Source organism: Dipodomys ordii, unplaced genomic scaffold, assembly GCF_000151885.1.
Source record: "Dipodomys ordii isolate 6190 unplaced genomic scaffold, Dord_2.0 Scaffold220, whole genome shotgun sequence".
In the NCBI taxonomy this organism is placed as follows: domain Eukaryota; kingdom Metazoa; phylum Chordata; class Mammalia; order Rodentia; family Heteromyidae; genus Dipodomys; species Dipodomys ordii.
In genome coordinates, this window is record NW_012267436.1 from 324,187 (window position 1) to 347,699 (window position 23,513).

At 38.8% G+C, this 23,513-nt stretch overlaps 1 protein-coding gene across 1 annotated transcript in view; it reads left to right on the top strand.

The window, feature by feature from the left end:
• Dysf (dysferlin) overlaps nucleotides 1-23,513 on the top strand; it is a 209,293-nt gene that overhangs the window by 155,177 nt on the left and 30,603 nt on the right. The window contains exon 42 of the mRNA XM_013035761.1: nucleotides 20,636-20,734. Coding sequence (XP_012891215.1) covers nucleotides 20,636-20,734 — 99 coding nt within the window. The remainder of the gene's footprint in view (nucleotides 1-20,635; nucleotides 20,735-23,513) is intronic.

Here is a 23,513-nt window from a genome sequence, read left to right on the forward strand (position 1 = left end):
AGAGGAAATGGCTTTAGTTTTTCACATTAAGTATAATGCTGGCTGTAGGTTTGTCATACACAGCCTTTATTGTATTGAGGAATGTTCCATGGATTCCTAATTTTTCCAAAGCCTTCATCATAAAGGGGTGCTAGATCTTGTCAAATACTTTTTCTGTATCTATTGAGATAACCATGTGGTTCTTATCCTTGCTCTTGTTGATATGAAGAATTATATTAAATGATTTGCGTATATTGGACCAACTTTGCATCCCTAAAATGAATCATGTTTGATCGTGGTGTATGATTTTTTTGGATGAATTGTTGAAGTTGATTGGCCAAGATTTTGTTGAGAAGTTTTGCATCGATGTTCATCAAAGAAATGGGTCTATAGTTCTTTTTCTTTTTTTTTAATTTTCTTTTATTTTATTTGTGAACAAACTGTACAGAGGGGTTACAATTGCATGGGCAGGATAATGCGTACATTTCTTACCAAGCATTGCAGCCTCCTCCTTTGTTTACCCTTCTTTTTCTTTGATGAGTCCCTGCTTGGTTTTGGGATGAGTGATTTTGTTTTTTGTTTTTTTTTCTAGATGGTTAATAATAGGCAGGATTTTCTCATTGCTGTATCTTACTCCCTTTTCTAGAATAATACTCAACAATGGATATGCCAAAAATAAAGTTATTTAGACTCTGAATGAGAGTGCTTCTATCATTACACATTGATATGATAAGGTTGGTTTTTTAAGATGGATATTTTTGATTCTATTGAGGTTCATCTTTCATTCTTAGTTTATAAAAAGCTTAAAAACAAGCTGGGGTTTGATTTGACCAAATATCATTTGGTATTGATCAAGATGATCATTTTGTTTTAATATTTCCCTGATCCTATATCAAACAATGAGTGGTCTTATATTCTTAGAGTAGACCCAAATCAGCCAATTAGTCATAGGATTACAGTTTGTCAAGACTAAAGCCCTCTTATCCAATGAAAATGTTTATCAAGTTGGGATCCATTGAAAGCTAAACATGCCTTCTAAAAAGATTTGAGTCTTAACCTTATCTATGTTTCTTCATTTGACCATCCTTCCACATGGCTGATCCCACTTTGATGTGGATGTGCTGAACTGTGAACCACACCCAAGATGCACGGGCTATGGTTTTTAACTGTAGGTTTATTAAAGTTTGATAGGAATTTATGACACACACACACACACACACACACAAATCAGAGTGAAGCCAGGCATCATGGCTCATGCTTGTAATCCTAGCTACTTTAAGAGGCTGAGACTTGTGGATTATGGTTCAAAGCTAGCCCAGACAGGATGGTCTGTGAGACTTTCATCTCAAATTAACTATCAAAAAGTTGAAAATGGATCTGTGGCTTTAGTGATAGTGTGCCAGGCTTGAGCCCAAGGCTTAGGCACAGCAGTAAGGCCCCAAGTTAAAGCCCTAAGACTGGTTAAAGAAAAAAAGAGTGCATAGTTCTTTTGTAGTTTAAGATCCTTCCTCAATCCATTATGCTATATTACTTGTACTTCATTTTCTTTAGCCATATGCATTGAATTCAACATTCATATGTGCCATTTGTCTTGTCCCCCTATTAGTGTAACTGGCATGAATAGTTTGGGTACAAATATGATGGATTGCTCGGGGGATGCTAAGGCCTGAACAGCTTTAGGCCTTCTCTTGCTCTGACCTAAGTCATCTTGTTCACGGACAATAGATACTGCTCATTGGTCCTGATTAGGAGGACTTTTATAAGAACACCTACGTTATATATTTGTGTAAGATTTATTATTAACAGATTTTTTTTTCTCCAGAACTTGGGCTTGAACTCAGGGCCTGGTGCTCTTACTTAGCCTTTTTGCCTATTCAAGGCTGGCACTTTACTGGTTGAAACATAGCCTCTATTTCCAGCTTTTTGATGGTTAATTGGAGATATGAGTCCCATAGACTTTTCTGCCAAGGCTGGCTTCAAACACTTATCTTTATCTCTTTGCCTCTTGAGTTGCTAGGATTATAGGTGTGAACTACTAGCCCCCAGTTACTTAGAAGATTTGCGTTTTTATTAATATTACTTTTAGGCTATCTTTATGAGGTCTTGATACTTATTATTGTGTTACTTATTTTCTGTGTTCATGAATATTCTCTATGGCATGAGAATTTTTGTTGCTTAAAGGGTCAACAACACACTAGATCCACTCTATGAACTTGACTTATTTAAACTGAAAATAACATAATATAAACTTCACTTCAGTTTTTAGGTCAGCTTATAAATTTAAAAGGTATTTATAAAAGCATAACTTCTGGGATTTGTGACTGGATGGATTACAGTGAATCTCTGGATCAATTTGGGGAAATAGTTTTATAATACTGTCTTTTAACATATGTTTCTATTTACTTAGGTTTTTGTTTGCTTTGTTTTGTTTTTGGCCTGGGTGCTGTCTCTGAGCTTTTTGGTCAAGGCTAATTCTCTACTGCTTAGGGGGCTCTACTTCTGGCTTTTTGGTGGCTAATTGGAGATAGAAGTCTCACAGATTTTCTTGCCTGGGCTGTCTTCAAACTATTATTTCCATATTTCAGCCTTCTGAGTAGCTAGAATTACAGATGTGAGCCACTGGTGCCCAGCCACTTATGCCCTTTGAGTACATTTTTTCAAATGTATTTGAAAGGTGTAGTAAACACATTTTTTGGTTGTAGTTCTAGCCATTTTTGTTTTGTTCTTTAAAGGTACATTTTTTGAATTAGTTTTTGCTCATATATAAATGTAGTAAATTTTCATATGCTATTCTTATATCCAGAAACTTTGTCTTATTAATTCTTTCAATTTAAGGATTCTTCTCAATTTTCTGAGTAGTTGGACATAAAATTAGTGATTAATCTCTTTTAACTATTCTATGTATGTCTTTTTCCCTTTCTTTCCCCTCCCCTCCCCTCTCTTTCCCTTCCCCCACCTTCCTTCCCTGTCCTTCCCTCCCCTCCCCTCCCCTCCCTTCCATTCCCTTCCCTTCCATTCCCTTCCCCTCCTTGCTTTATAGCACTTATTAGGTTCTTTCGTTTAATTTTATGTACCTGGCTATAGAGAACATTTTTCCTGCTCCTTATTTAAAAATGAATGTTTTATGTTTCATCACTGAGTGTTGAATTCACAAGAAGAATGACTATAAGTTAGCTTGCTAACATTTTTCACATGAATCTTTTCTTGTCTTTTATTTCACTTTTTTTTTTTAGAGGTACTAGGCTTTGAATTCCAGACCTTGGGCTTGCTAGGCTAGTATTCTTCTACTTGAGCCACATATCCAGCCCTATTTTTTGCTTTACATATTTTTTGGATAGAGTCTCATGTTTTTGCCTAAGCTGGCATTAGACCGTGATCCTCCTACCTATGGCCACCCAAGTATCTGGAATTATAGATGTGGAATTATAGATGGGAACCATGACACCCAGCTTAGTTTTTGAGAAGGGAGTCTTGCTAAGCTTTTCTACAGCCTGGCCTCAAACTCAATTTTCCTGATTTCCACCTCCTGAGTAGCTGGAATTACAGGCATGATCTACCTCACCTAGCCCTATTGCCAATTTTATTGAATGTCTATTTTATGTATCTACTGAGACAATATTTTTCCTCTTTTCATCTGTCAATGTGGTAACTTACATTAATAGATTTATTTAGTGCTAAAATAACTTCATATTTCTGAAACAAACGAATTTGGTATGATATATTAGCCTTTTTCTGCATTGCTGGATTCAGTTTGCAAGTATTTAGTTGGTTTTTTTTCATTAAATTTTATGAGTGATAATGGCTTGAAGTTTCTCTCATTCATACTTTTCTATTCAAGTTTTGGCATCTACAGAATAGTAATTTTATAAAGCGATTTGAGTGTAAATGGTCCTTTTCTAGTCTCTACAAGAGTGAAATAAAACTGGCATTATCTGTTGCTAAGTGTTTGGCAGATTCACTTGTCTAGACTTAGCGTTCTTCTTGAGGTTATTTTAAAGTGCTGCTGCAATTTGTAAAAATATTTATAGGACCTTTGAGAGTTTCTGTTTCTAGGTGAGTCACTTTCAGTGATTTATATTTTATAGGAATTTATCCATTTCCTCCTAAAAATGCCAGTGTAACATTTTTCATGATACTCTTTCAATTTTTCTAAAAAGAATTTTCTTCTTTATCTAGTTATGTCTTCTTTCATTCCTCAGATTATATATTATTATTCTTGCTGAAATTTGTCAGATTATTTTTAGTCTTTTCCAAGAAACAATTTTCAGTTGATCTTCCTTGTTTCATAGTTTATTAGTTTTTCTTTATTATTTCCTTCCTTTTATTTTTTTGGGGGGAGCGTTTGTTATATTTTAACCTCTATGTAAACATTAGAGACTATAAAATTCCGTCTAAGTGCTGCTTTATGTTTCCCATGAGATTTGATGAGTAGTATTTTTGTCATTCTCCATTCTGAGTATTTTCTGATTTCTGTTATTTCTTTTTGACACCTGAATTGTCTAAAAAATATATTTTGGGGGGGGGTGGCTTTCATGTGTATGTTAGGTTATCTGTATGGTTTTTAGCTTAACTATGTTGTAACCCAGCAAATGAGGTTTGTGTGGTGATACTTAGAATGGCACAAGCTTTATGGTTTTGTGTTTGAAAAGAATGTTATTTACATATAACATGTCCATTTAGGACAGATTTGTGAAATTTGTTTTCCCATTTTTTTGTATGTCTATCATTTGTCAGTTTCTATGAGAGGTATGGAAAATATCTGGCTTTGATGTGACATTTATCAGTTTCTTCTTGTAATTCTGCCTAGTTTTCCTGTATGTGTTTGATTCTATCTTATTAGGTACCAACAAAGTCTACAATTCTCCTATTTTCCCAGAAAACTGAATATGCCCCTTTGTCTTTTAAAATCTTTGTTGTTTTTCTTAAAGCATAGTTTTTGTATACACATACCAGGTTTCTTTCGGCTAGAATTTCTTTAGTCTATCTTGTTCTCTTTTTACTTTAGACTTTTCTGTGACTTTATGTTTTAGGTGTCTCTTCTGTTAATCATAGAAATGGTGGATTCTGGGGCTGGGAATGCATCTCAGCGGTAGAGTGCTTGCCTAGCATGCATGAAGCCCTGGGTTTGATTCCTCAATACCATATAAACAGAAAAAGCTGGAAGTGGCACTGTGGCTCAAGGGGTAGAGTGCTAGCCTTGAGCAAAGGAAACTCAGGACAGTGCTCAGTCGTTGAGTTCAAACCCCAGGATGGATTCTATTTTTATTTTTTAATGCATTATTCTGACCATCTTTACTGATATATTTGGATTTATTCTTGCCATCTTATTTTGTCTCTATTAGCACTGTCTTCCCCCCCCCCTCATTTCTTTCCTTTCTTGGTTGTGTTGGATTGAAAATCTATCTCTCTTAATTTCTTGTCCCCTTTTTAAAAATTAGATATTAAATATCTCTTATTTTACATGGTTTATATGACTCAGGAACTGAAGCAGCAAAGTTGAGACCTTTTCTTCAGGGTCTTTAAAAGCTGTAGCACAGATACTAACATGGACTGCATGCATCCGAAGTTTAGATGGGACTGGAGGATGGACTTCCAATGAAGCTTAGTCTTATGTCTCCATAGTCAATTCTGGTGGTTGATGGAGGCCTGACTTCTCCCCCAACCCCCAGTCTCCATAGAGCTTCTTTAACATGATATGGCAGTTAGTTTCTCCCAGGTGAAGGAATCCAAGTGAAACAAAGGTAGAAGTCTCAATGTCTGTGTGTCTTTGCCTTGAATATTGCATTTTGTCATGTTTGCAATACCCTATTTATTACACAGGTTGGCCATATTCAATGTGAAAGAAATCATCTCAGGGCCTCTCCTGTTTTTGGTCTTACTATACATTATTTCTATTCTTTTAGTGACTTGCATATGCATATTTAACTTAGCAAAGTCTAAATTTGATTGTTACATGTAACTTCTTCTAAAATATTACAAACAACTTAGAATGCTTTAACTAATTTCTTACTGATTTACAAACCATCGGTCAATACTTCAGTTAATTTAAAACTACATGTAAGAGCATTTTTATTAATCAATTTTCACATTGGATATTTCTTATAGCATGTCAGTTTTTTTCCTCTTGGGATCTTCTTCCTGCAGTAGAACCTACTGAAATTCCTACAATGAGAGTCAGTTTATTATACATGTTCTCACTTTTGAATTGTTTGGAAATACTTTTATCCCAGTCTTGTTTTGGAAACATTAGTTTTATTGACCATTATTTTCCGTTAGCCCTGTCATCCTAAATCTGGATGACTATTTATTCCTCATCGGTACTGGGTAGTTCTCTTTAAATATGACATATTCCCCATCACTTCCATCATTTTGGCATTAATTTTTTTTCTGTGCTTTTACTAGGGCTTGAACTCAGGGCCTGGGTGTTATCCCTTTGCTTTTTTTGCCGAAGGCTGGCATTCTACCACATAAGGCACAGTTCCACATTTGTCTTTTTTGCTGGTTAATTGGAGATAAGAGTCTCATGGACTTCCCTACCCAGGGTAACTTCAAACTGTGATTCTCAGATCTCAGCCTCTTGAATAGCTAGTATTATAGCACCTGGCTGATGGTTCTGCAATTCTGATTAGATAAGCAGTTCTCCGTTCTCATATCAAACCTTCATATTTCAGTTGGCTCTCTTTTATCTCTGGATTCCATATCTACAGGTGCAAACAACAATAAATTGAAGATACTCGAAAAAATAGTGTTGATACCAAACTGTAGAGATTTTTTTCCTTACTATATCCCTAAACAATGTAGCTTAACAACTGTTTACCTAGCATTGACATTATATTGCATTGTAAGTAATATAGAGATGATTTGAAATATATGAAAAGATGGGTATAGGTCACATGCAAATTCAGTACAGTTTCATATGAGGGAATTGATAATTTTCAGATTATGGTCTCTATAAAAGGGTTCTACAATAGCAAAGGATAACTATATTTCTTTTGTTGTGTCACAGTTTTGCTCATTTCTTTTAGTTCATTGTCTTTAGCTATTTCTGAACTACTACTTAACCTCAGTTAGTGTTTTTAGTTTTATTATATTTTTAATCTCTAAAAGTTCATTCTTTTCCAAATCTGCTTATTTATTTTTGAAGTTCTGTTGTCTTTTTGCTATATTTTTAGTGTCTTCAGATTCTTTAAATAGTCTTTTTGTTAACGTGTTATTTGTGACAACTCTGATTTCTGTTATTTTAACAGGTCTGGTTCTGTGGTTGGTTGACTTTAGCAGGCTCTTGCTCATGGTGTGTTGTTCCTTATGCGTTTCACTATTTTTGATTGTGAACTCATGTTCCTTGGAACTTTATCTGAGAATTCTTTGAGGCCTGGATGGAAGTCACATTCTTCCAGCGAGGATATGTGTTTACTTTTACCAGATGCCTGGAGACACTACAAACCCAGATTCACTTAAAAGTAAATGTTCCATGTGTGGATTTTTAGGTCCCATAATTAGTATGCATTTGACTCCTTATTTCTCTGGATTTTTTTCTCCGCTTTCTCATTTGCCCCTAGGGATTTCTCATTATATCCTCATCAGCTCAGCCAAACGTTTAAAAATAATTTTAAAGATATCTTATCTGTCAGTTCAGATGCTCTTGTTGGAAGATTTCTCTAGTTGTGTGCTTTGTCATTTTGCTGGAAATCAAAGTGTTTAATTTTACATTTGACAGTCATGTTTTTCATCATCAGGCTATATAGCTCATTCAGGTTTGCATCCTCCAGGCTTCATGTTTGTGGTATCTTCCTGAAACTTTCTATGATCATAAATGAACAATTTGTTTTTTTTTCCTGCTTTTAATGTAGCTCTTTAGCCCCAAAAGACACTTGGCCTAGTCCTCACATTTGCTCTTGTTCTTGTTTATCTCAATGGCTTCTGCTTCACCTTATGGAGAGAAGTTCTTACTTGTTAAGTTCAGAGAGCTCAGGTGGCTTTTGTCTACCAATACCTGGACCCCTCTAACATCAAATTCACATAAAAGGAAGAAGGAAATTATTTAGATTTGCTAGAATATGACTTTGCTAGCTAGAAATCCAACACAGTGGGGGAAGTAAGAAGGAATCCAGAACCAGAAGGAGTTATCCATGGTTTTTCTCCTGGGCTACAGACACTATTTATTTATTAAAATTCTTTGAACTCAAGACCTCATGCTCTCATTTGGATTTTTTTTGCTTAATGTTGGCACTCTACCACTTGAGCAACAGCTCCACTTCTAGATTGTTTTGCTAGTTAGTTGGAGATAAGAGTCTCATGGATTTGTCTTCTTGGGCTGGCTTTGAACCTCAACCCTATATCTCAGCCTTCTGAGTAGCTAGGATTACAAGGTGTGCTTACAACTAGGATTACCTACTCTTCTGTGTGTTGTAGCAGTTGGATGTTACTTAGTTAGGTTAGAACTGCAATCCCCTTGTCAATGGACTCCTATGAAAAAATTTTCTAAGTAGAGGAGACTTGGCCCTCTCCTATCAGGACTGTCATGCAGACATATTATCTTAAAGAACTTTTTACAGACTTAGCTGAGTGGATTCTAAATTTTGTGGGCTCAAACAGCTCATAGGCCAGTTTTCTTAGGGTTGGCTGTTTTATACAAGACTTTAACTGAGGACACCGGTGAGAAAAATGCCTGCTTGGGGCATTTCACATTGGTCTGGCTCATGGTCTCTTAGTGGCCTCACCAATTGGAAAGGCAATTGGTGAATGGAGATGAGTGAGAAATAGAGACAAGGGTGTGATTTGAAATTTAGTAGCAGCTGACCAAGATGGACTGATAAGCCTGTATCCAAAGATAGAGGCAGGAAGCTTTAGTCTCTTCATCTAGACTTGCTTCTTTCCTGATCATACAGGTGTAGACAATTGTCAACCTTTGATTGACTCCTGGTTCTTCCAGGATGGACCAACTGGTCTCTTCATTGACATTTCTCTCATTGCATTCATACATTCTTCCCCCGTACAGCTAAAGCTTTGTACAGAGGCATTATTCTTGGTTGTGATTTTGCCCCTCCTTGCTCTGACACACTGTGCATTTATTTCAGATTCTCATTCTTCACAGGCAGCCTTATTTAAAAAAGTTTGTGAGGGGGAGGGGCAACTTATTGCAACTCACCAGTACTGACAATTTATCCTAAGACTTTGAAGGAAAGCTTTTTTTTTTTTTTTTTTTCCTGAGTAAAGGAATCAATTACAGGGTGTGGTTCCCAAGTGAGGAAGCATTTCCAGAAGAATCTCTGAGCCACATTCATGGCTGCACCTCTGAACTGGAGAGTTTGAATAGGATCATTTAAGCTTCATGAACATTCAAGGGTTTCCCTGAATTGTTGCACACATGTGTTGAGCTAACTAGGAAGATACTTCTCTCCTGCAAATCGGTTTGCTAAGGACATGAACTTGGTGATATTGGTGTAACCAGAGTCACAACATGTCCTTCTCCAACAGTATCTCTGGTTCTGCAGTCCGGACTCTTCCATTCCCAATAGTTCTGATTAGGGAGTTCTGGTGTAATCTGGACCTTCCTTGTGACTCATTCTTTCTCTCATTTTCTCAGAGCAAATACAAATCGCCCATCAAATGACAAGTGAAGGCATGGGGGTGGGGGTTGAGGGGTGGGAAATCAGAGCCGAAATCTGTTAGCTATTTGGAGTAATTGGTTATTTGCTGTGTTTGCTGGGTTGGGAAGCTGAACACATACTTTACGGTCTCTCCTGTTACGGGGGCTGGAGTCACCCGCCGATATTGGATCCTCTTTGCCGGAGCCCTTGGCTCGGGGCGCCTTTCCCCTGCTTGGCATTCCTGTGGTCTCCTCGGGGGGTGCACCCCTCCTCCCTTGATGCACACTGCAGGGGGGACAGCCTGGGGTGAAACTTGTCTTGCAAACTCCAGGGCCCCATCAGAGAGGAGGCCAGTCCTAGCTCTCTCCAACCAGCCATCCTGGCTTCAACTCTGACGCCACCACCATCTTCCTCTTCAAGGGTCTTTCTCCTAGGCCCCAAGGGACCTGCCCGCCCGTTCAAAGAATAACATTCTTCTCTTTCTAGAGGGACATTCCCAGCTTTCCTTGGCAATCTACAGGATAGGAAGTTTTCTTTGGGTTTAACTTAATCCCTGCTGGTCTTTCATAGCAGTGGCTACTACCCTCCTGGCCTGGGTCGAAAGGCAATTGGAATTTGTGTCCGTTTTTATTCTGGAGCCCAAGGCTCCTGAAGATGCTGGGCTAAGCTTCTTATCTCTCCTAGTGTCTTTGATACCTCTCTACATCAACTGAGGTACAGGGAAATTAGAACTGAGTTGGAAATGAGTTAAAAAATGTGGAAAGTAACGTGAGTTTTACATATGAGAATACACGTAGTAACTAGAAAGTAGGTTGACTTTGGCAAATAGTAGACTCCCCCCAAATCCTTTTTAAATTGAATTTAAGATAGCTAATATTAGTATCTGTAGTTTGATGAATGCCTTGGGAAGTCCTTCAAAAAGAGTTTTTCTGTTAAGTAGGTTGCTGGAACTCCTGTTAGGCAAAACTGTCTAGATCAGCAGACTGAAGGTTAGGAAAGCTCTTGCTTACCCAGACCCTAGGAACCACCACAGCTTCTGAATTAGAGATGCCTCATTGCTTCTTTCGTAGGCTTAACGACTTGGATGGAATCTTCTTTTCCTCAGCCTACAGAGAGGATTCCATTCTTACAGGCATGCAGGGACTCACGTGGTCATGATGCCTTTGGAGGACTGAGTCATGGTCTCCAGTACCTACCTTAGATGCTACAGTGAAGAAAGAGCCAGAAAGCTGAGACCATCCCCAGGTCCCTACCCATGTAGATTCCCATCTGGAGGAGGCAATTGAAAGATCAGATCCCTTAGCCATCTGCTTGACTTTGCTAGATCTCAGACACACTTATTCACAGGGTCTTTGATAGCAATTTGCCACTTTGGTTAAAGTCCTTCCTTTCCTTCTCCCTCAGCTGATGCAGCTTGAAGTCAGGGTATACAGAGTAATGATCCCTTCAACAGACAAGGGAGCTGGTCTACAGGGAGTGTCAATAAGAGGTTGAAAGCCCAGTGTTCCACTTGTAAAAATAATGAAATGGAGTTTCTTTCTTTCTTTCCTTCCTTCCTTCTTTCTTCCTTCCTTCCTTCCTTCCTTCCTTCCTCCCTCCCTCCCTTTCTCCCTCCCTCCCTCCCTCTCTCTCTCTTTCTTTCTTTCTTTGCATGTGTAAAGAGTTTGCTGAATCAACATGGTAACGGGATGTGGGCACATGCACATGTCTGTGTGGTTTTAGGGGGTGTTAAGTGTTTTATTATGCATGGGGTGGGGTAGGTTTGAAGTCAAGAGTATTTGCATGTCTGGGAGTTTGTCTGGTTTATGTGTGGGCAAGAATACTTGTATATTACAGAAGTGTTCATATTTGTATGTTGGGGCAAATAGTTTCTTAAATCTAAGAAAGTTAATTGAAGAATTAGAGGAATCATCATACTATTTTAATTGGGCAGATGTTAAGCCAGAGTGGGGCATGAAACTGATGATATGGGTGATGTCAACAAGAACATTTATCATGGTAAACTTATAGGTCACAGAATATCTGCACAGGTATCAACCCAAAGCCTCATAGTAACCTCAGTGTTAGGTTATTGTGCTGTCACCCTGATGATAATGACTTCTCTAAGAGAGGAATTAATATAGTCCAGGATGTCTGCTTCTGGGTTTAAATAGGTAGCGAAGGTTTACTTAAAAAATCATAAAAATGCCAGGCATAGTGGCTCACTCCTATAATCCCAGCTAATCAGGAGACAAAGACAAAGATAATTGCAGTTTCAGACCAATTCCAGCAAAAAAATTCCCATCTCAGTAAATAAGAGGGGCATGGTGGGGCACAACTGTAATCTCAGGAGTACAGAAGACATAGGCAGAATGATTGTAGTTCATTGCTGGCCTGGGAAAAATGTGAGATCCTATCTCAAAAAGAACCCTAAAGAAAAAAGGCTAAGGATGTAACTCAAGTAATATATCACTAGTTTAGCAAGCACAAGGCCCTGAATTAAAATCCCCAGTTCTGCAAAAAGAAAAGATTGTTTTATTTAGAAGTGGGTTATAGTTCTGTATCACCATTATAACCTTGGTGATAAATGAATATGTCCAGAAGCTAGGCTAAGAGAATTGAAGTTCTGGGGAGAGAACCTAAATTCAGTCCCTATCCTCCAATTACCACTTCCTGACTTCACAGAACGGAAGAGTTGGAATTTATTGTTGTTAGTTTTGCTATGTACATTTATGAAATGTGTTAGGTTCACTGAGTGATAAAGGATGAGAAAATGTTTGGAATATACCATACTGACTTGAGTATTTGGGGCATGGATTGGAGTACCCAGTAGATTGGATCAAGCCTGTTACAAGGCTTTGAATGTTGGCTATTAGCTGAAATTGGAGAGGTGTTGGATCCATGCTTTGATTAGATATACTTGGTTGGCAGACTGACTGATGAGTAGTCTTGATCCGTGGGCACAGGAGAACTAAGTTTTAATGTCCAGACTTCTTGTTCAAACATTAGATCACACTTTTAAATCAAGCCTTTTAAAATTCTTTCTCCTCCTTGCCATGACCCAAGGTTGGATGATTAGCTGCAAAATGAGGTCAAGAATCTACATGGAATTGGAGAACACAGGGACATTTCCATTTGAGATCTTTGAAGGATGGGATTCCACTAACATGAAGGGTCTACTTGGCTTCAGCAACCTGGGTTAATATGTGGAAAAGCTTTTTTTTGGGGGGGGTCCTCAGCTTCAATTCTAGGTCTGGGAGTTGTCCTTGAGTTCCTTTTGCTCAAGGTTAGCATGCTACCACTTTGAACCCAGTGTCACTTCTTCCCCCCCTTTTGTTCTGTGATTAATTGGAGATAAAAGTCTCATGGACTTTCCTCCTGGGCTGGCTTTGAACCACAATCCTCAGATCTCAGCCCCCTGAGTAGCTAGGATTATAGGCATGAGCCACAGGTGCCTGGCTGCTGTTTTGTAGTTTTTGGTACACTTTTTCTTATGAGCATGCAAACTTATTCTTGAACTTTTTGGTCAAGGAAGGAAGAAGTAGGTTTGAGATAACTCCACTAGAAACTATACTGGTATTATGGCAGAAATTATGTTTTCAAGTCACATCTGTGTGTGTTAGATAACATTGATCAAGATATATTGTATTAAAAAGATATACTGTATTCATAAACTGCTTTATTAAATGATAACTCCTTTGTACAACTACTTAAAGATAATAATAATAAAAATATTTCTTTTGAAAAACAAAGAAAGTAATATAACTACTTTTATATATGTGAACATAATCTCTTTGAGCTCACAGTTTTTCCTGTGGCAGAATAGGCCTGGTAATTTTCAACATTTTAAATTTCAATTTAGTAAGTTTGGGCTTTCTCTCCATAAACCTGAGAGGCAGCTAGAATCAGGTTTGAGCTTCCATAATGTCATTAACTCTACTTGGAGAGGATCCTGTTCACCAGCATGGGTCTATCCTGGCATCTGTTGGTCCATTGATTTTAGGACTCAGCTCATATTGGATTGCATCTTCTCTCAACCCCCACAATCCTGCCAGATCTTGATCTATCTTTCTTTCTTTCTCCTCTCCCCTCATGCAAGCGCAGCCCAGCTGTGCAGCTTTCCCATGCCACTCTGGAGTCCACAGGAAATGTCAAGGGCTCTCTCTCTTTCCTATGACACCCCTATGACCACCTTTTGGCACATGCCCCATACTAGAATTCCTCTGGCAACTTCTGGGTGGCTGTTGCTTACTAGATCCTTCAAGTTAATGGAGGAGCAGACCTGGGGGTAAATGAGAGAGAGGGATGGGCTCTGACAAGGGGAGACTTTCCAGGTTGTTTTAAAGGCTTTAGCTTTATTTTGAATGAATTGACAAATCATTGGAAAGATTTGCACCAAGGACTACTGTGGTCCCATAGTCAGATATACATTGTGGCCATTGGCTTTAGAGTGGATTGGGGGCGAGGGAGCAAGAATAAAGGCAGGAGACCAGTAAGGAGGCTACAGTAGTAATGCCATGAGGGTATGGAGCTAGATCAGGGTGGCAGTGACAGGTGAGAAGTCTTATGACTCTGAATATGCTCTGAAGATGGAGCCAACAAGAGTCACTGAAGGTTTTCTATGGGGTGTGAGTAAGAGGGCTAAAGGTGACTGTAAGGTGCTGGCTTGAACATCTGGATGGAAGGAGGTGCCTTGTATTGATGTGTTGAAGATCACACAAGGGAAACTTGTGTGGGATGTGTTGGGGATCTAGACATGGTACACTGAGAAGCTGATTATCTGATGTCAGGTACCCACTAGGCAGCTGGAGTTTAGGGGAGTCAGCCAGGCTGGAGGGATCTCAATATGGGGCTCACCAATATACTTGTCCATGGGGAACCTCAAGGGAGCAAGAATGGATAGAAAGGAGAAAGGGCCCAAGCACTGAGCCCCAGTGTGCTCAGATGACCAATTGGTAACTGACAAGGAAGAACAAGCACAGACTAAGAAGATGTGACCAGTGAGGTGGACCACACTGAAGTGTCTGGACAGTGGGGAACTATTAAGGCAATAGGAGATGGTTCAAATGCAGAATAGTAGCAGCCACTAGTTTGATTACTGAGGCTGGAGTCATGGGTGATCTTATTAAGTGTGTTTCAGAGGATCAGAGAGAATAAAAGGTTAGAATTTAGAGACAAGTGTAGGCAGCTTTTCCTAGAAGTTTTTCTGTAATGTGGAGAAAGAGAGGATGTTGGAGCCAAAGGGAAAGTGTGCTCATCTCTCTTTGCATATCTCTATATTTATCAGTCAGTCTGTCTGTCTACCTATCTCTCTATCTATCTCTCTATCTGTATATCCCTGTCTCTTTCTAGGTCTCTGTCTCCTCTATATACACATGGACATCTATATTTCATCTATATTTATATCTATCTATATGTAGACCTACATCTATATTTAGATCTATATAGACATAGATGCTGAGGAACAAGAGATCTATGTTTGAGAATGATCTAGTAGAAGAAAGTATGATGATGTAAGAAGAACTAGGGGAGAATACTGGACTGAGATCTTTGAATGGCCCTAGGGGAAGGGACTTGGGGGCACATTCATCACATTGATCTGGGGTGGGGTACAGGAGAGAAGATAGTGGTGGTGCAGGTGCCAGTCGGGTACAAAAGGTAAGAGGAATCAGGGTCATCACAGAGGAAGGCTAGATAGGAGGTAGAGTTATTGATAGAGTTGAGGTTGGTTAGATTTTGAGAAAAGGGAGAAGTATAGAATGATTGTATCAGAAAATAAAAAGAAAAGAGGACCAGGGAATGATTGAGAAGGTGAGGTCAGACCACACCAGGTCCACTTGAGGCTGTGATATAATCTTTGAATAAGAGTAGGCAGTGGCTCTTTGAGGTTGGTTCTCCTCTGGTCACATTTGCTTGGGGGGAAGGGAGGTGGCTCGTGTATAAGACAGCATAGCTAGATTGAAAACCAGCCTGGCTTGGTAAAAGAGTAATGGAGTGAGAGCAGGGCAAATGAACTTAGAAGCAGGAAGGTCCAAAGGGTCATAAAGGACAGGAGTGGCAAAGAACAAAAGTTAGTTCCTATAGTATGGTTCAGCTGCATGTACAATTAGGGTTAAAGGTGAGAGCATTTGGTTAGAAGTGTTTATCTGTGGAATGCAGGCAGACAATGGAGATGGAAGTTACTGGTGAGTGACTGAGTGTGACTAGGAGCTAGAAAGGTCATGGTATGCTATTCACCACTCAGGAGCCACCAGCCATCTCCTGGAGCTTAGAGTGAAGAGAAAATTGCACCTGAGAGAGGTTCATAGGTAAGCTGAGTGCAACAAAGCATAGATCCTGTTTGGTGGCCAACTCCTATTCTGTTTTTAAAAAAAATTAAATTCTTAAGCCAGGCACTTTGGCTCATGCCTCTAATTCTAACTGAAATATGAGATTAGTGGTTCAAAGCTAGTCTGGACAGGAAAGTCCATGAGATTCTTATCTCCAATTAACCAGCCAAAAGCCCAAAGTGAAGTTGTAGCTCAAGTGGTAGAGTACTAGTCTTGTGTGAAAAAGCCAAGCAAGATCTCTAGGTTCAAACCCAGTAAAGAAACAAACAAAAAATTCCATCCTTAGAATATACACTTGAGATTTCTACTTTTATTCTTAAGTCTGTACTTTACTTCTACACTTGTACTTGGTCATTTGTTACTTTTTGTTTTGACAACTTTGTGGAGATAGCCCACATAAACATACATCCCTATTTAAAGTGTACAATTTGGTGTTTTTTAGTATATTAACAGAGTTGTGCAACCATCACCATAATCTATTTTAGACTATCCTCATCATTCCAAACAGAAATCTTAGCTCAGAGCAGTCACTCTTCATTTCCTCCTAACCATTCTCAGCCTCTGGCAACCACTCACTGAATTGTCTCATTTCATATAAATGGAATCATGCAGTATGTGGTCTCCTGTGATCAACTTCTCTTTGCTTACAATGTTTTCAGAGTCCATTCATACAGCAGGTATCAGTTCCTCATTCCTTTTACTATCCAGTAATAGACCATGTCTTCTTTATTCATTTTTCCATTGTTAGACTTTCATTGTAGAGGTCTCTAATATCTTTCATTGGATTTTTGTCTGAGTTTTTTTTTTAGACTATTGTGATTGTGATTGTTCTCCTGATTTCTTTTTCAGCAAGCTCCTGATTTGTGTATAGTTTTTATATCCTGCTACTTTGTTGAATGTGTCTATCTGATCTAATTCACATTGACTAGGCCAGATCCACAGCTACAATTTGATAATGTTATGTTTAAGGTTCTCTTTTTTGTTTCATTTACTTGTCAGTTGTGGGGCTTGAACTCAGGGCCTGGGCACTATCCCTGAGATTTTTTTGCTTAAGCCTAGTGCTCTACCACTCTGAGCTAAAGCAGCACTTCCGGTTTTCTAGTGGTTGCTTGGAGATAAGAGTTGCACTGACTTTCCTGCTCTGGCTGGCTTTGAGCCAGATCTGAGCAGGACTCAGATCTCAGCCTCCTAAGTAGCTAGGATTACACATGTGAGCCATCAGTGCCCAGCATATTTAGGATCTTTATATCTTTGTTCAGGAATGAGATTAATCTGTATGTATATGTCTTTGTTAGGCTTTTATTCATAAAATGAATGGGATTTCTTTCCTTTTTCTTTTAAGCCAGAGGATAAAGAATGATTTCCTCTTTGAAAGGCTGAATTATCTTGGCCTGATATCTTTTTGGAGGTAGCTCTTTATGGTAGAGCTTTTCTAATTTCAGGGTTATTGAAATGTTCATGTTTTGAATTGGGCTTTTGATTTGTATTTTCTAGAAAACTATAAATTCCTACACTTTTAGATTTTCCGAGATTTTGCTATTGATTTATGTCTATTTTATTCTCTCCCATAATATATTTTTATTTAATTTTTCTTTATTTTTAATGTGTATCTACTTTTAAAAGTTAGGCTTTTAAAAGATAAAATAAGTGCTTATATCTTTTATTCATCTTTTGAACTCTTTCTGTGAGTTATTAGCTACTAATTGTAATATTCTTTCTAATATAATCACTGCTATTTACAGTTTTCTTTAATCTCTTATTTACAATTTCTTGAATTCTCAGGTTATTTATATTCTTTTTGTATAAAAATGAAAACACTTATTGAATTTTCCTTTGCATATAAGCTTGTCTTCAATTATAAATTGTTGGCATTTTTGTTGTTTTCTAAGTTTCTATTTGATTCACTGTAGTTAAAAGTGTGCCTTTGAATTACTGGAAGACTGGATTTTTTTTTTTTTGTAGGGCTTGAACTCGGGGCCTGAGTGCTATCCCTGAGCTATTCTGCTCAAAGCTAGTACTCTACCATTTTGAGCCACAGCACTGCTTCTAGTTTTCTGGTGATTAATTAGATATGAGCCTTCATGACCTTTCCTGCCCAGGCTGGCTTTGAATAGCGATCCTCAGATCTTAGCCTCCTGAGTAGCTAGGATTACAAGCATGAGCCACCGTTGCCTGATCAAGACTTGAATTTTAATTTTAGAATTAAAAAAATTAATTTCAAGTTTTTCTTTTCCAAGATGGTGAGAGATATGATTGTTATGGGTTTTATTTCTGGAACTTCATGAAAATTTGCTTTGTGGCTTTTTATTTATTCTAAGTGCTTCAAGAGTGCTGGAAATGAAGGTATATTTTCTGTCTTCAGTTTACTTACTGTTTGTCTATTTAATTGTCTCTGTTAATTGTATTATTCAGATTCTTTGTCTTCTATTTCTATTATTTTTTTAAATACCAGTACACAGACTTGAGCTCAGGACTCCATGCTCTCACTTGGCTTTTTCACTCAAGGCTGGTGCTCTACCACTTGAGGAACAGATCCAGTTCTGGCTTTTTGCTGGTTAAATGGAAATAAAAGTCAAATGAGTTTTTCTACCTGAGCTGGCTTTGAGCTGAGATCTTTAGATCTCAGCTCCCTGAGAGACAGGATTACAAACATGAGCCACCAGCTCCTGGCCTCTATTATTACTATTGTTGTTGTTATTATTTTGGTGCCAGCCCTGGGGCTTTAACTTAGGGTCTGGGCACTGTCCCTGAGTATTTTTGCTTAGCGCTCTTACCTCTTGCCACAGCTCCACTTCTAGGTTTTTGGTGATTAATTGGAGGTAAAAGTCTCAAGGACTTTCTTTCCCAGGCTTACTTTGAATGGTAATCCTCAAATCTCAGCCTTCTGAGTAGCTAGGATTACAGGCAAGAGTCACTGATTCCAAACTGCCTTCTATTATTGTTGTTGTTGTTATTGCCAGTCCTAGAGCTTGAACTCAAGGCTGGGGCACTGTCCCTGAAATTTTGGGCTCGAAGCTAGAGCTCAATTGAGCCACAGCTCCACTTCTAGCTCTTTGTGGTTAACTGGAAATAAGAGTCCTTGCCTGGGCTGGCTTTGAACTGGAATCCTCAGATCTCAGCCTCCTGAATTGCTAGGATTATAGTTCGTGAGCTACAGATGCTTGGCTGCCTTCTATTATTTTTTTTTAAAGTTTACTTGATTTTTGAAGACTGAGGGATGTGCAATACTTTTCCCACGATTCTTGTGTTCTTGTTTGTTTGTGCTTGACTTATGAATTCAATTGTTTTAGGAATCTGGGTTGGGAAAGAGAAAGATTCAGGAGGATTCAAACAGCTAAACTGAATTCCATTCTAATCTTTTTTATGTAACTGTACATCTTTGTCCATGCATTTATGTGTCTTTGTGTATTTTTGTGGGAGAATATTTATGATTTGGCATATACATCTTATTTGGGCATGGCTGTATAAATATATTTTACCATGTGCTGATCATTGTGTAAGTTTGATATGTATGTCTCTGTATGTGTGTTCCTTATAGTGTCTTTCTTTAAAGTAAATTTTAAACATCAGGGGTGGGTCTCCTTGCTCTATGCTGGTGTTTCCTGGAGTGGTTGTAAGTTAGAAAGCTCTGCTTCTCTGGTCTTAATCCACCTGAATCTCTGTTTCTTTTTACTGGCTGCAGAAGATACTCCTGGTAAGTGGGTCCCATAGTGACAACTCTGCTGTTCTCTGCTCTGTGTCTGGGGACCACACCTGGCCATGCCAAAAGCATTAGGACCATACTTCTGGGAAAGGTGGGCGCTCAGACCACCTCATGTAATCTTTTCTCTAGTGTACCTGCTTCAGACTGTGGTCACCCTTCAAAATCCAGAACTTCAAAGGATTTAGCTTTGGCTTCAAGCACTTTTAGAAACTCCATGATTGATATTGCCTTCCCTGTACAGCCATAGTGCAGCTCCTAGCTACCCCTTCATACAGAAATCTCCAGGGCTTCTCCTCCCTGGCTTTTTGCACTAAGCTGGATGAGCTTCAAGAGGCTTAACCTGAATGGCCAGTCCTGGGTGGGTTTCTGGGGCAGACCTGGGAACAGGGCATGCTACCTAGACCCATCTAGAAGAACATTCTAGACAAAAGTCAACAGTGCTTGTGGCTGCACATTATGCAAAAGGTGGAGAGGCCAGCAGACAACAGGCCAACCTTTTCCTTCAAATCTAAATGATGGGTGGAAGGAAAGGGCAGAGAATGAGATGATGAAACTTCCTTTCTGCTAACAAATTTCCCCTTACTTAACAGTGTCTTTTGAATAGAGGAAGTATTTGTTAATTGTTTCCCCCAGAAACTCAGTCTTGATTTGACCTTAGGATTCTAAGTACTGATAATAGGGAACAAGGGCCAGGTTTGAGCTTTGAGCTTTCCTAGATTTATTTACTGATGAATAATATGTTATTGGTGCCTTCCCCAGAGTATCCTCTGCACCCTCTGATTTCAGCTTCACTTTATCCCTAAGATGTAAAAGGTACTACTTCACAATAAAGAGATTGTCCTTAAATGAACACATGCAAGTTAGTGTAGAACCTATGCCTCTTATATTACTCTCAGGTGCTAAAACCTCCTCTGGTTAGTGGATCCTTTGTTTATGGAGTTGTGAGGGTTTTGGTTCCCTGTTCACGTAAACTCCACCTTGGAAGATGTGTCATTCAGAAGGACCTTGCTTGGCAAATTGTTTCTTAAATGGTCTCTTTCTTTCTTCCTGCTTAGGAGGAGGAGTTCATTGACTGGTGGAGCAAATTCTTTGCCTCCATAGGGGAGAGTGAAAAGTGTGGCTCCTACTTGGAGAAAGATTTTGACACTCTAAAGGTAAGACCACCCTTCAGAATGCTTCCCTTCAGTCCACAGCCACTGGGTCCCTGGGATGGTGTGGGATAATATAGATAGAGGCGATAAGCCCTGATGAACTCATTGGAATGAGAAAATTTATCTGCAAATTTGAGTGACAATGCTCAACAAGAAATGTACTCATTGCCTTACTCTTGTAACTGTAACCCCTCTGTACAGCATCTTTACAATAAAATAAAAGAAATCAGTGTAGGCTAGTATAACCAACGAAATATTTCTGAAAGAATATTGAGAAGTTCTGAAGTGTTAATCGGTGAAAGGGTGCTTGGGATTTTTCTTTTTTTAATGTTTATTTATTTTTATTGTGAAAATACTGTACAGAGGGGTTACAATTACATGGGCAGGAAAATGAGTACATTTCTTATCAAGCATTGTAGCCTCCTCCTTTGTTTCCCCTTCCCATCCCTTCCCATCTTTCCCCAGCCTCCCCCGCAATCCTCCCCGCCCTCCCCCCACTAAAGTTGTAAAGTTTGGTTTTGACATAACGACTTGTACTTCTCATTGTTGCTGCTCCCTCACCTACCAAAAAGAATAAGGAGGAAGCTATATGGTGTGGGTGTTCCTCTGACAGATTTCCAGAATGCTAGCAATCAGTAAAATTGTAAATCATTGGCATTTCAAATCTTGGCAATGGGTACTTAGTGATTTGTGGTACTATTCTTTTGATATTCTTTGAGCTTTTCTATTAAAGAAAATGTATATTAAAATAAAATATAAAATCAGCTTGAGAATGTACCTCCAACCCCTGACTCCTACAATTGGGATAGAAATTACTTAGTAAATACAAGAAAGTGACAAACCTTAGTTCTGTGGATGACACTAAGGATGAGACTGCCAAATTCTAGCATTTTGAGGAAATTCTACAAATACAATTATGCTTTTAGAAAGTTGACTGATTAAAAAAAAGATAACCAAAGGTGACTTAAAAATTGCTCCTCAAATGAATTGTACAGTCCCTTGCGTGAGACTGCTCGATAAAATTTAAGACATTGGAAGTGGCACTGTGGCTCAAGCGGTAGAGCGCTCGCCTTGAGCTGAAGAGTGCAGGGATAGCGCCCAAGCGCAGAGTTCAAGCCCCACGACTGACCAAAAATTTTTTTTAAGACATTGATTTGAATTTAAAATAAACAATTTTTTGGGTATAAATATGCTTTAAATAGTATTGGAGACATACGTAAATACTGTTTCTGATTTTTCGAGACTCAAATCTAACTGGATATTCTGTACTTTCATTTTCTATTTCTGGGATATAAATAAAGGAGATTCTATACTCCATAATTACTTCTGGATTGAATAGAAGAGAGTAAGAGGTGGGAACAGGCTGTTAGATGTATGGGAAGGACCTAAGAGCTACCTTCAAGGAGACAAGGATAAGCTAGGGTTGAGGCTAGTTGGGATGACAGATGGCTTGGACTTTTGGCTGATTCTGCTGGCTTATAGCTGTTAGTCTGGACTCTGTAGAGTGAGTTCACAAGATGGTGGATCATGTCCTTTCTGATAATACAGGAAGTTGCCTAGTGAATTGTGCTTGGAGACAGTGCTGCTCAGAGATCAGGCCACAGGCGCCAACAGCAGCAGCTCAGGCAGCAAGTTCTTGACTGACTTTGAAACTCGGTGTGTAAGATTGGGCAAAGGCACAAAACTATTTATGTACCAGGAAGAAGATCTGACATATTAGGTCTGGCATGTGGCACTGTGGTCTTGCCAAGAAATGAGACAAATGAAGCAAAAATAAGAACTGCTTCCAAGGTGAACCATTGTCCATGGCCCCTCACTGCTTGCTAGGATGTCGGATGCTGAACTGGCACATAGCCCTCCAGCTTGACCTCTCTGAGATCTCCAGTAGCAGCCAAGTGGAAATAGGCTATCCAAAGCAAAAAGAATTCAAACTATCTTTTAGGGAAAAACTAGACTTGGAAGGAATAAGTAAAGGGAGTGATATTGTCCAAAAAGAATTATACTCATTGCCTGGCATATGAAATGGTAAACTCTCTGTATAACACCTTAAGAATAACAATAAAATTATATTTTTGCAAAAAAGACTAAAAAATAGAAAAATACGTAGAAAAACACCACTAGCAATGTGAGTCTTTGAAAATTGCCTATAGCATAATGAAGACAATAAAATACACAAAGGGTAGGGGAAAAACATTTTGGAAAATCACTAATATGCAGGGGTAGAAAACAACTCATCGTCTAAATAGCAATATAAAGAAAGTAAACTATGTAGCAAGAATACATTAAAAACATAAAAACAGAAGTCATAGGGAAAACCAACAGCATAAAAATAAAATATATTACTTTTCCTAATAATCACAAATGGATTAATCTCTCCTATTAAATGATCAGGACTCTTAGGCTATCTTAAAGTCAAATTCATTGTATTGTTTTTATTTTATTATTATTATTTTTTTTGGTTCAGTCATGGGGCCTGAACTCTGGGCCGGGGCGCTGTCCCTTAGCTCTTCAGCTCAAGGCTAGCACTCTACCACTTGAGCCACAACGCCACTTCCGGCATTTTTCTTTTTTGCTTATGTGGTGCTTAGGAATCGAACCCAGGGCCTCATGCATGCAAGGCAAGCGCTCTAACACTGAGCCACCTTCCCAGCCCCCTCATTGTATTGTCTTTAAAAGACACACAATAGGACTCCACATAGAGCTCCCCTATGACTCAGCAATCCCACTTTTGGGCATTTACCCAAATGTTCACAAACAAGACCACACTAAAGCTACCAGCACA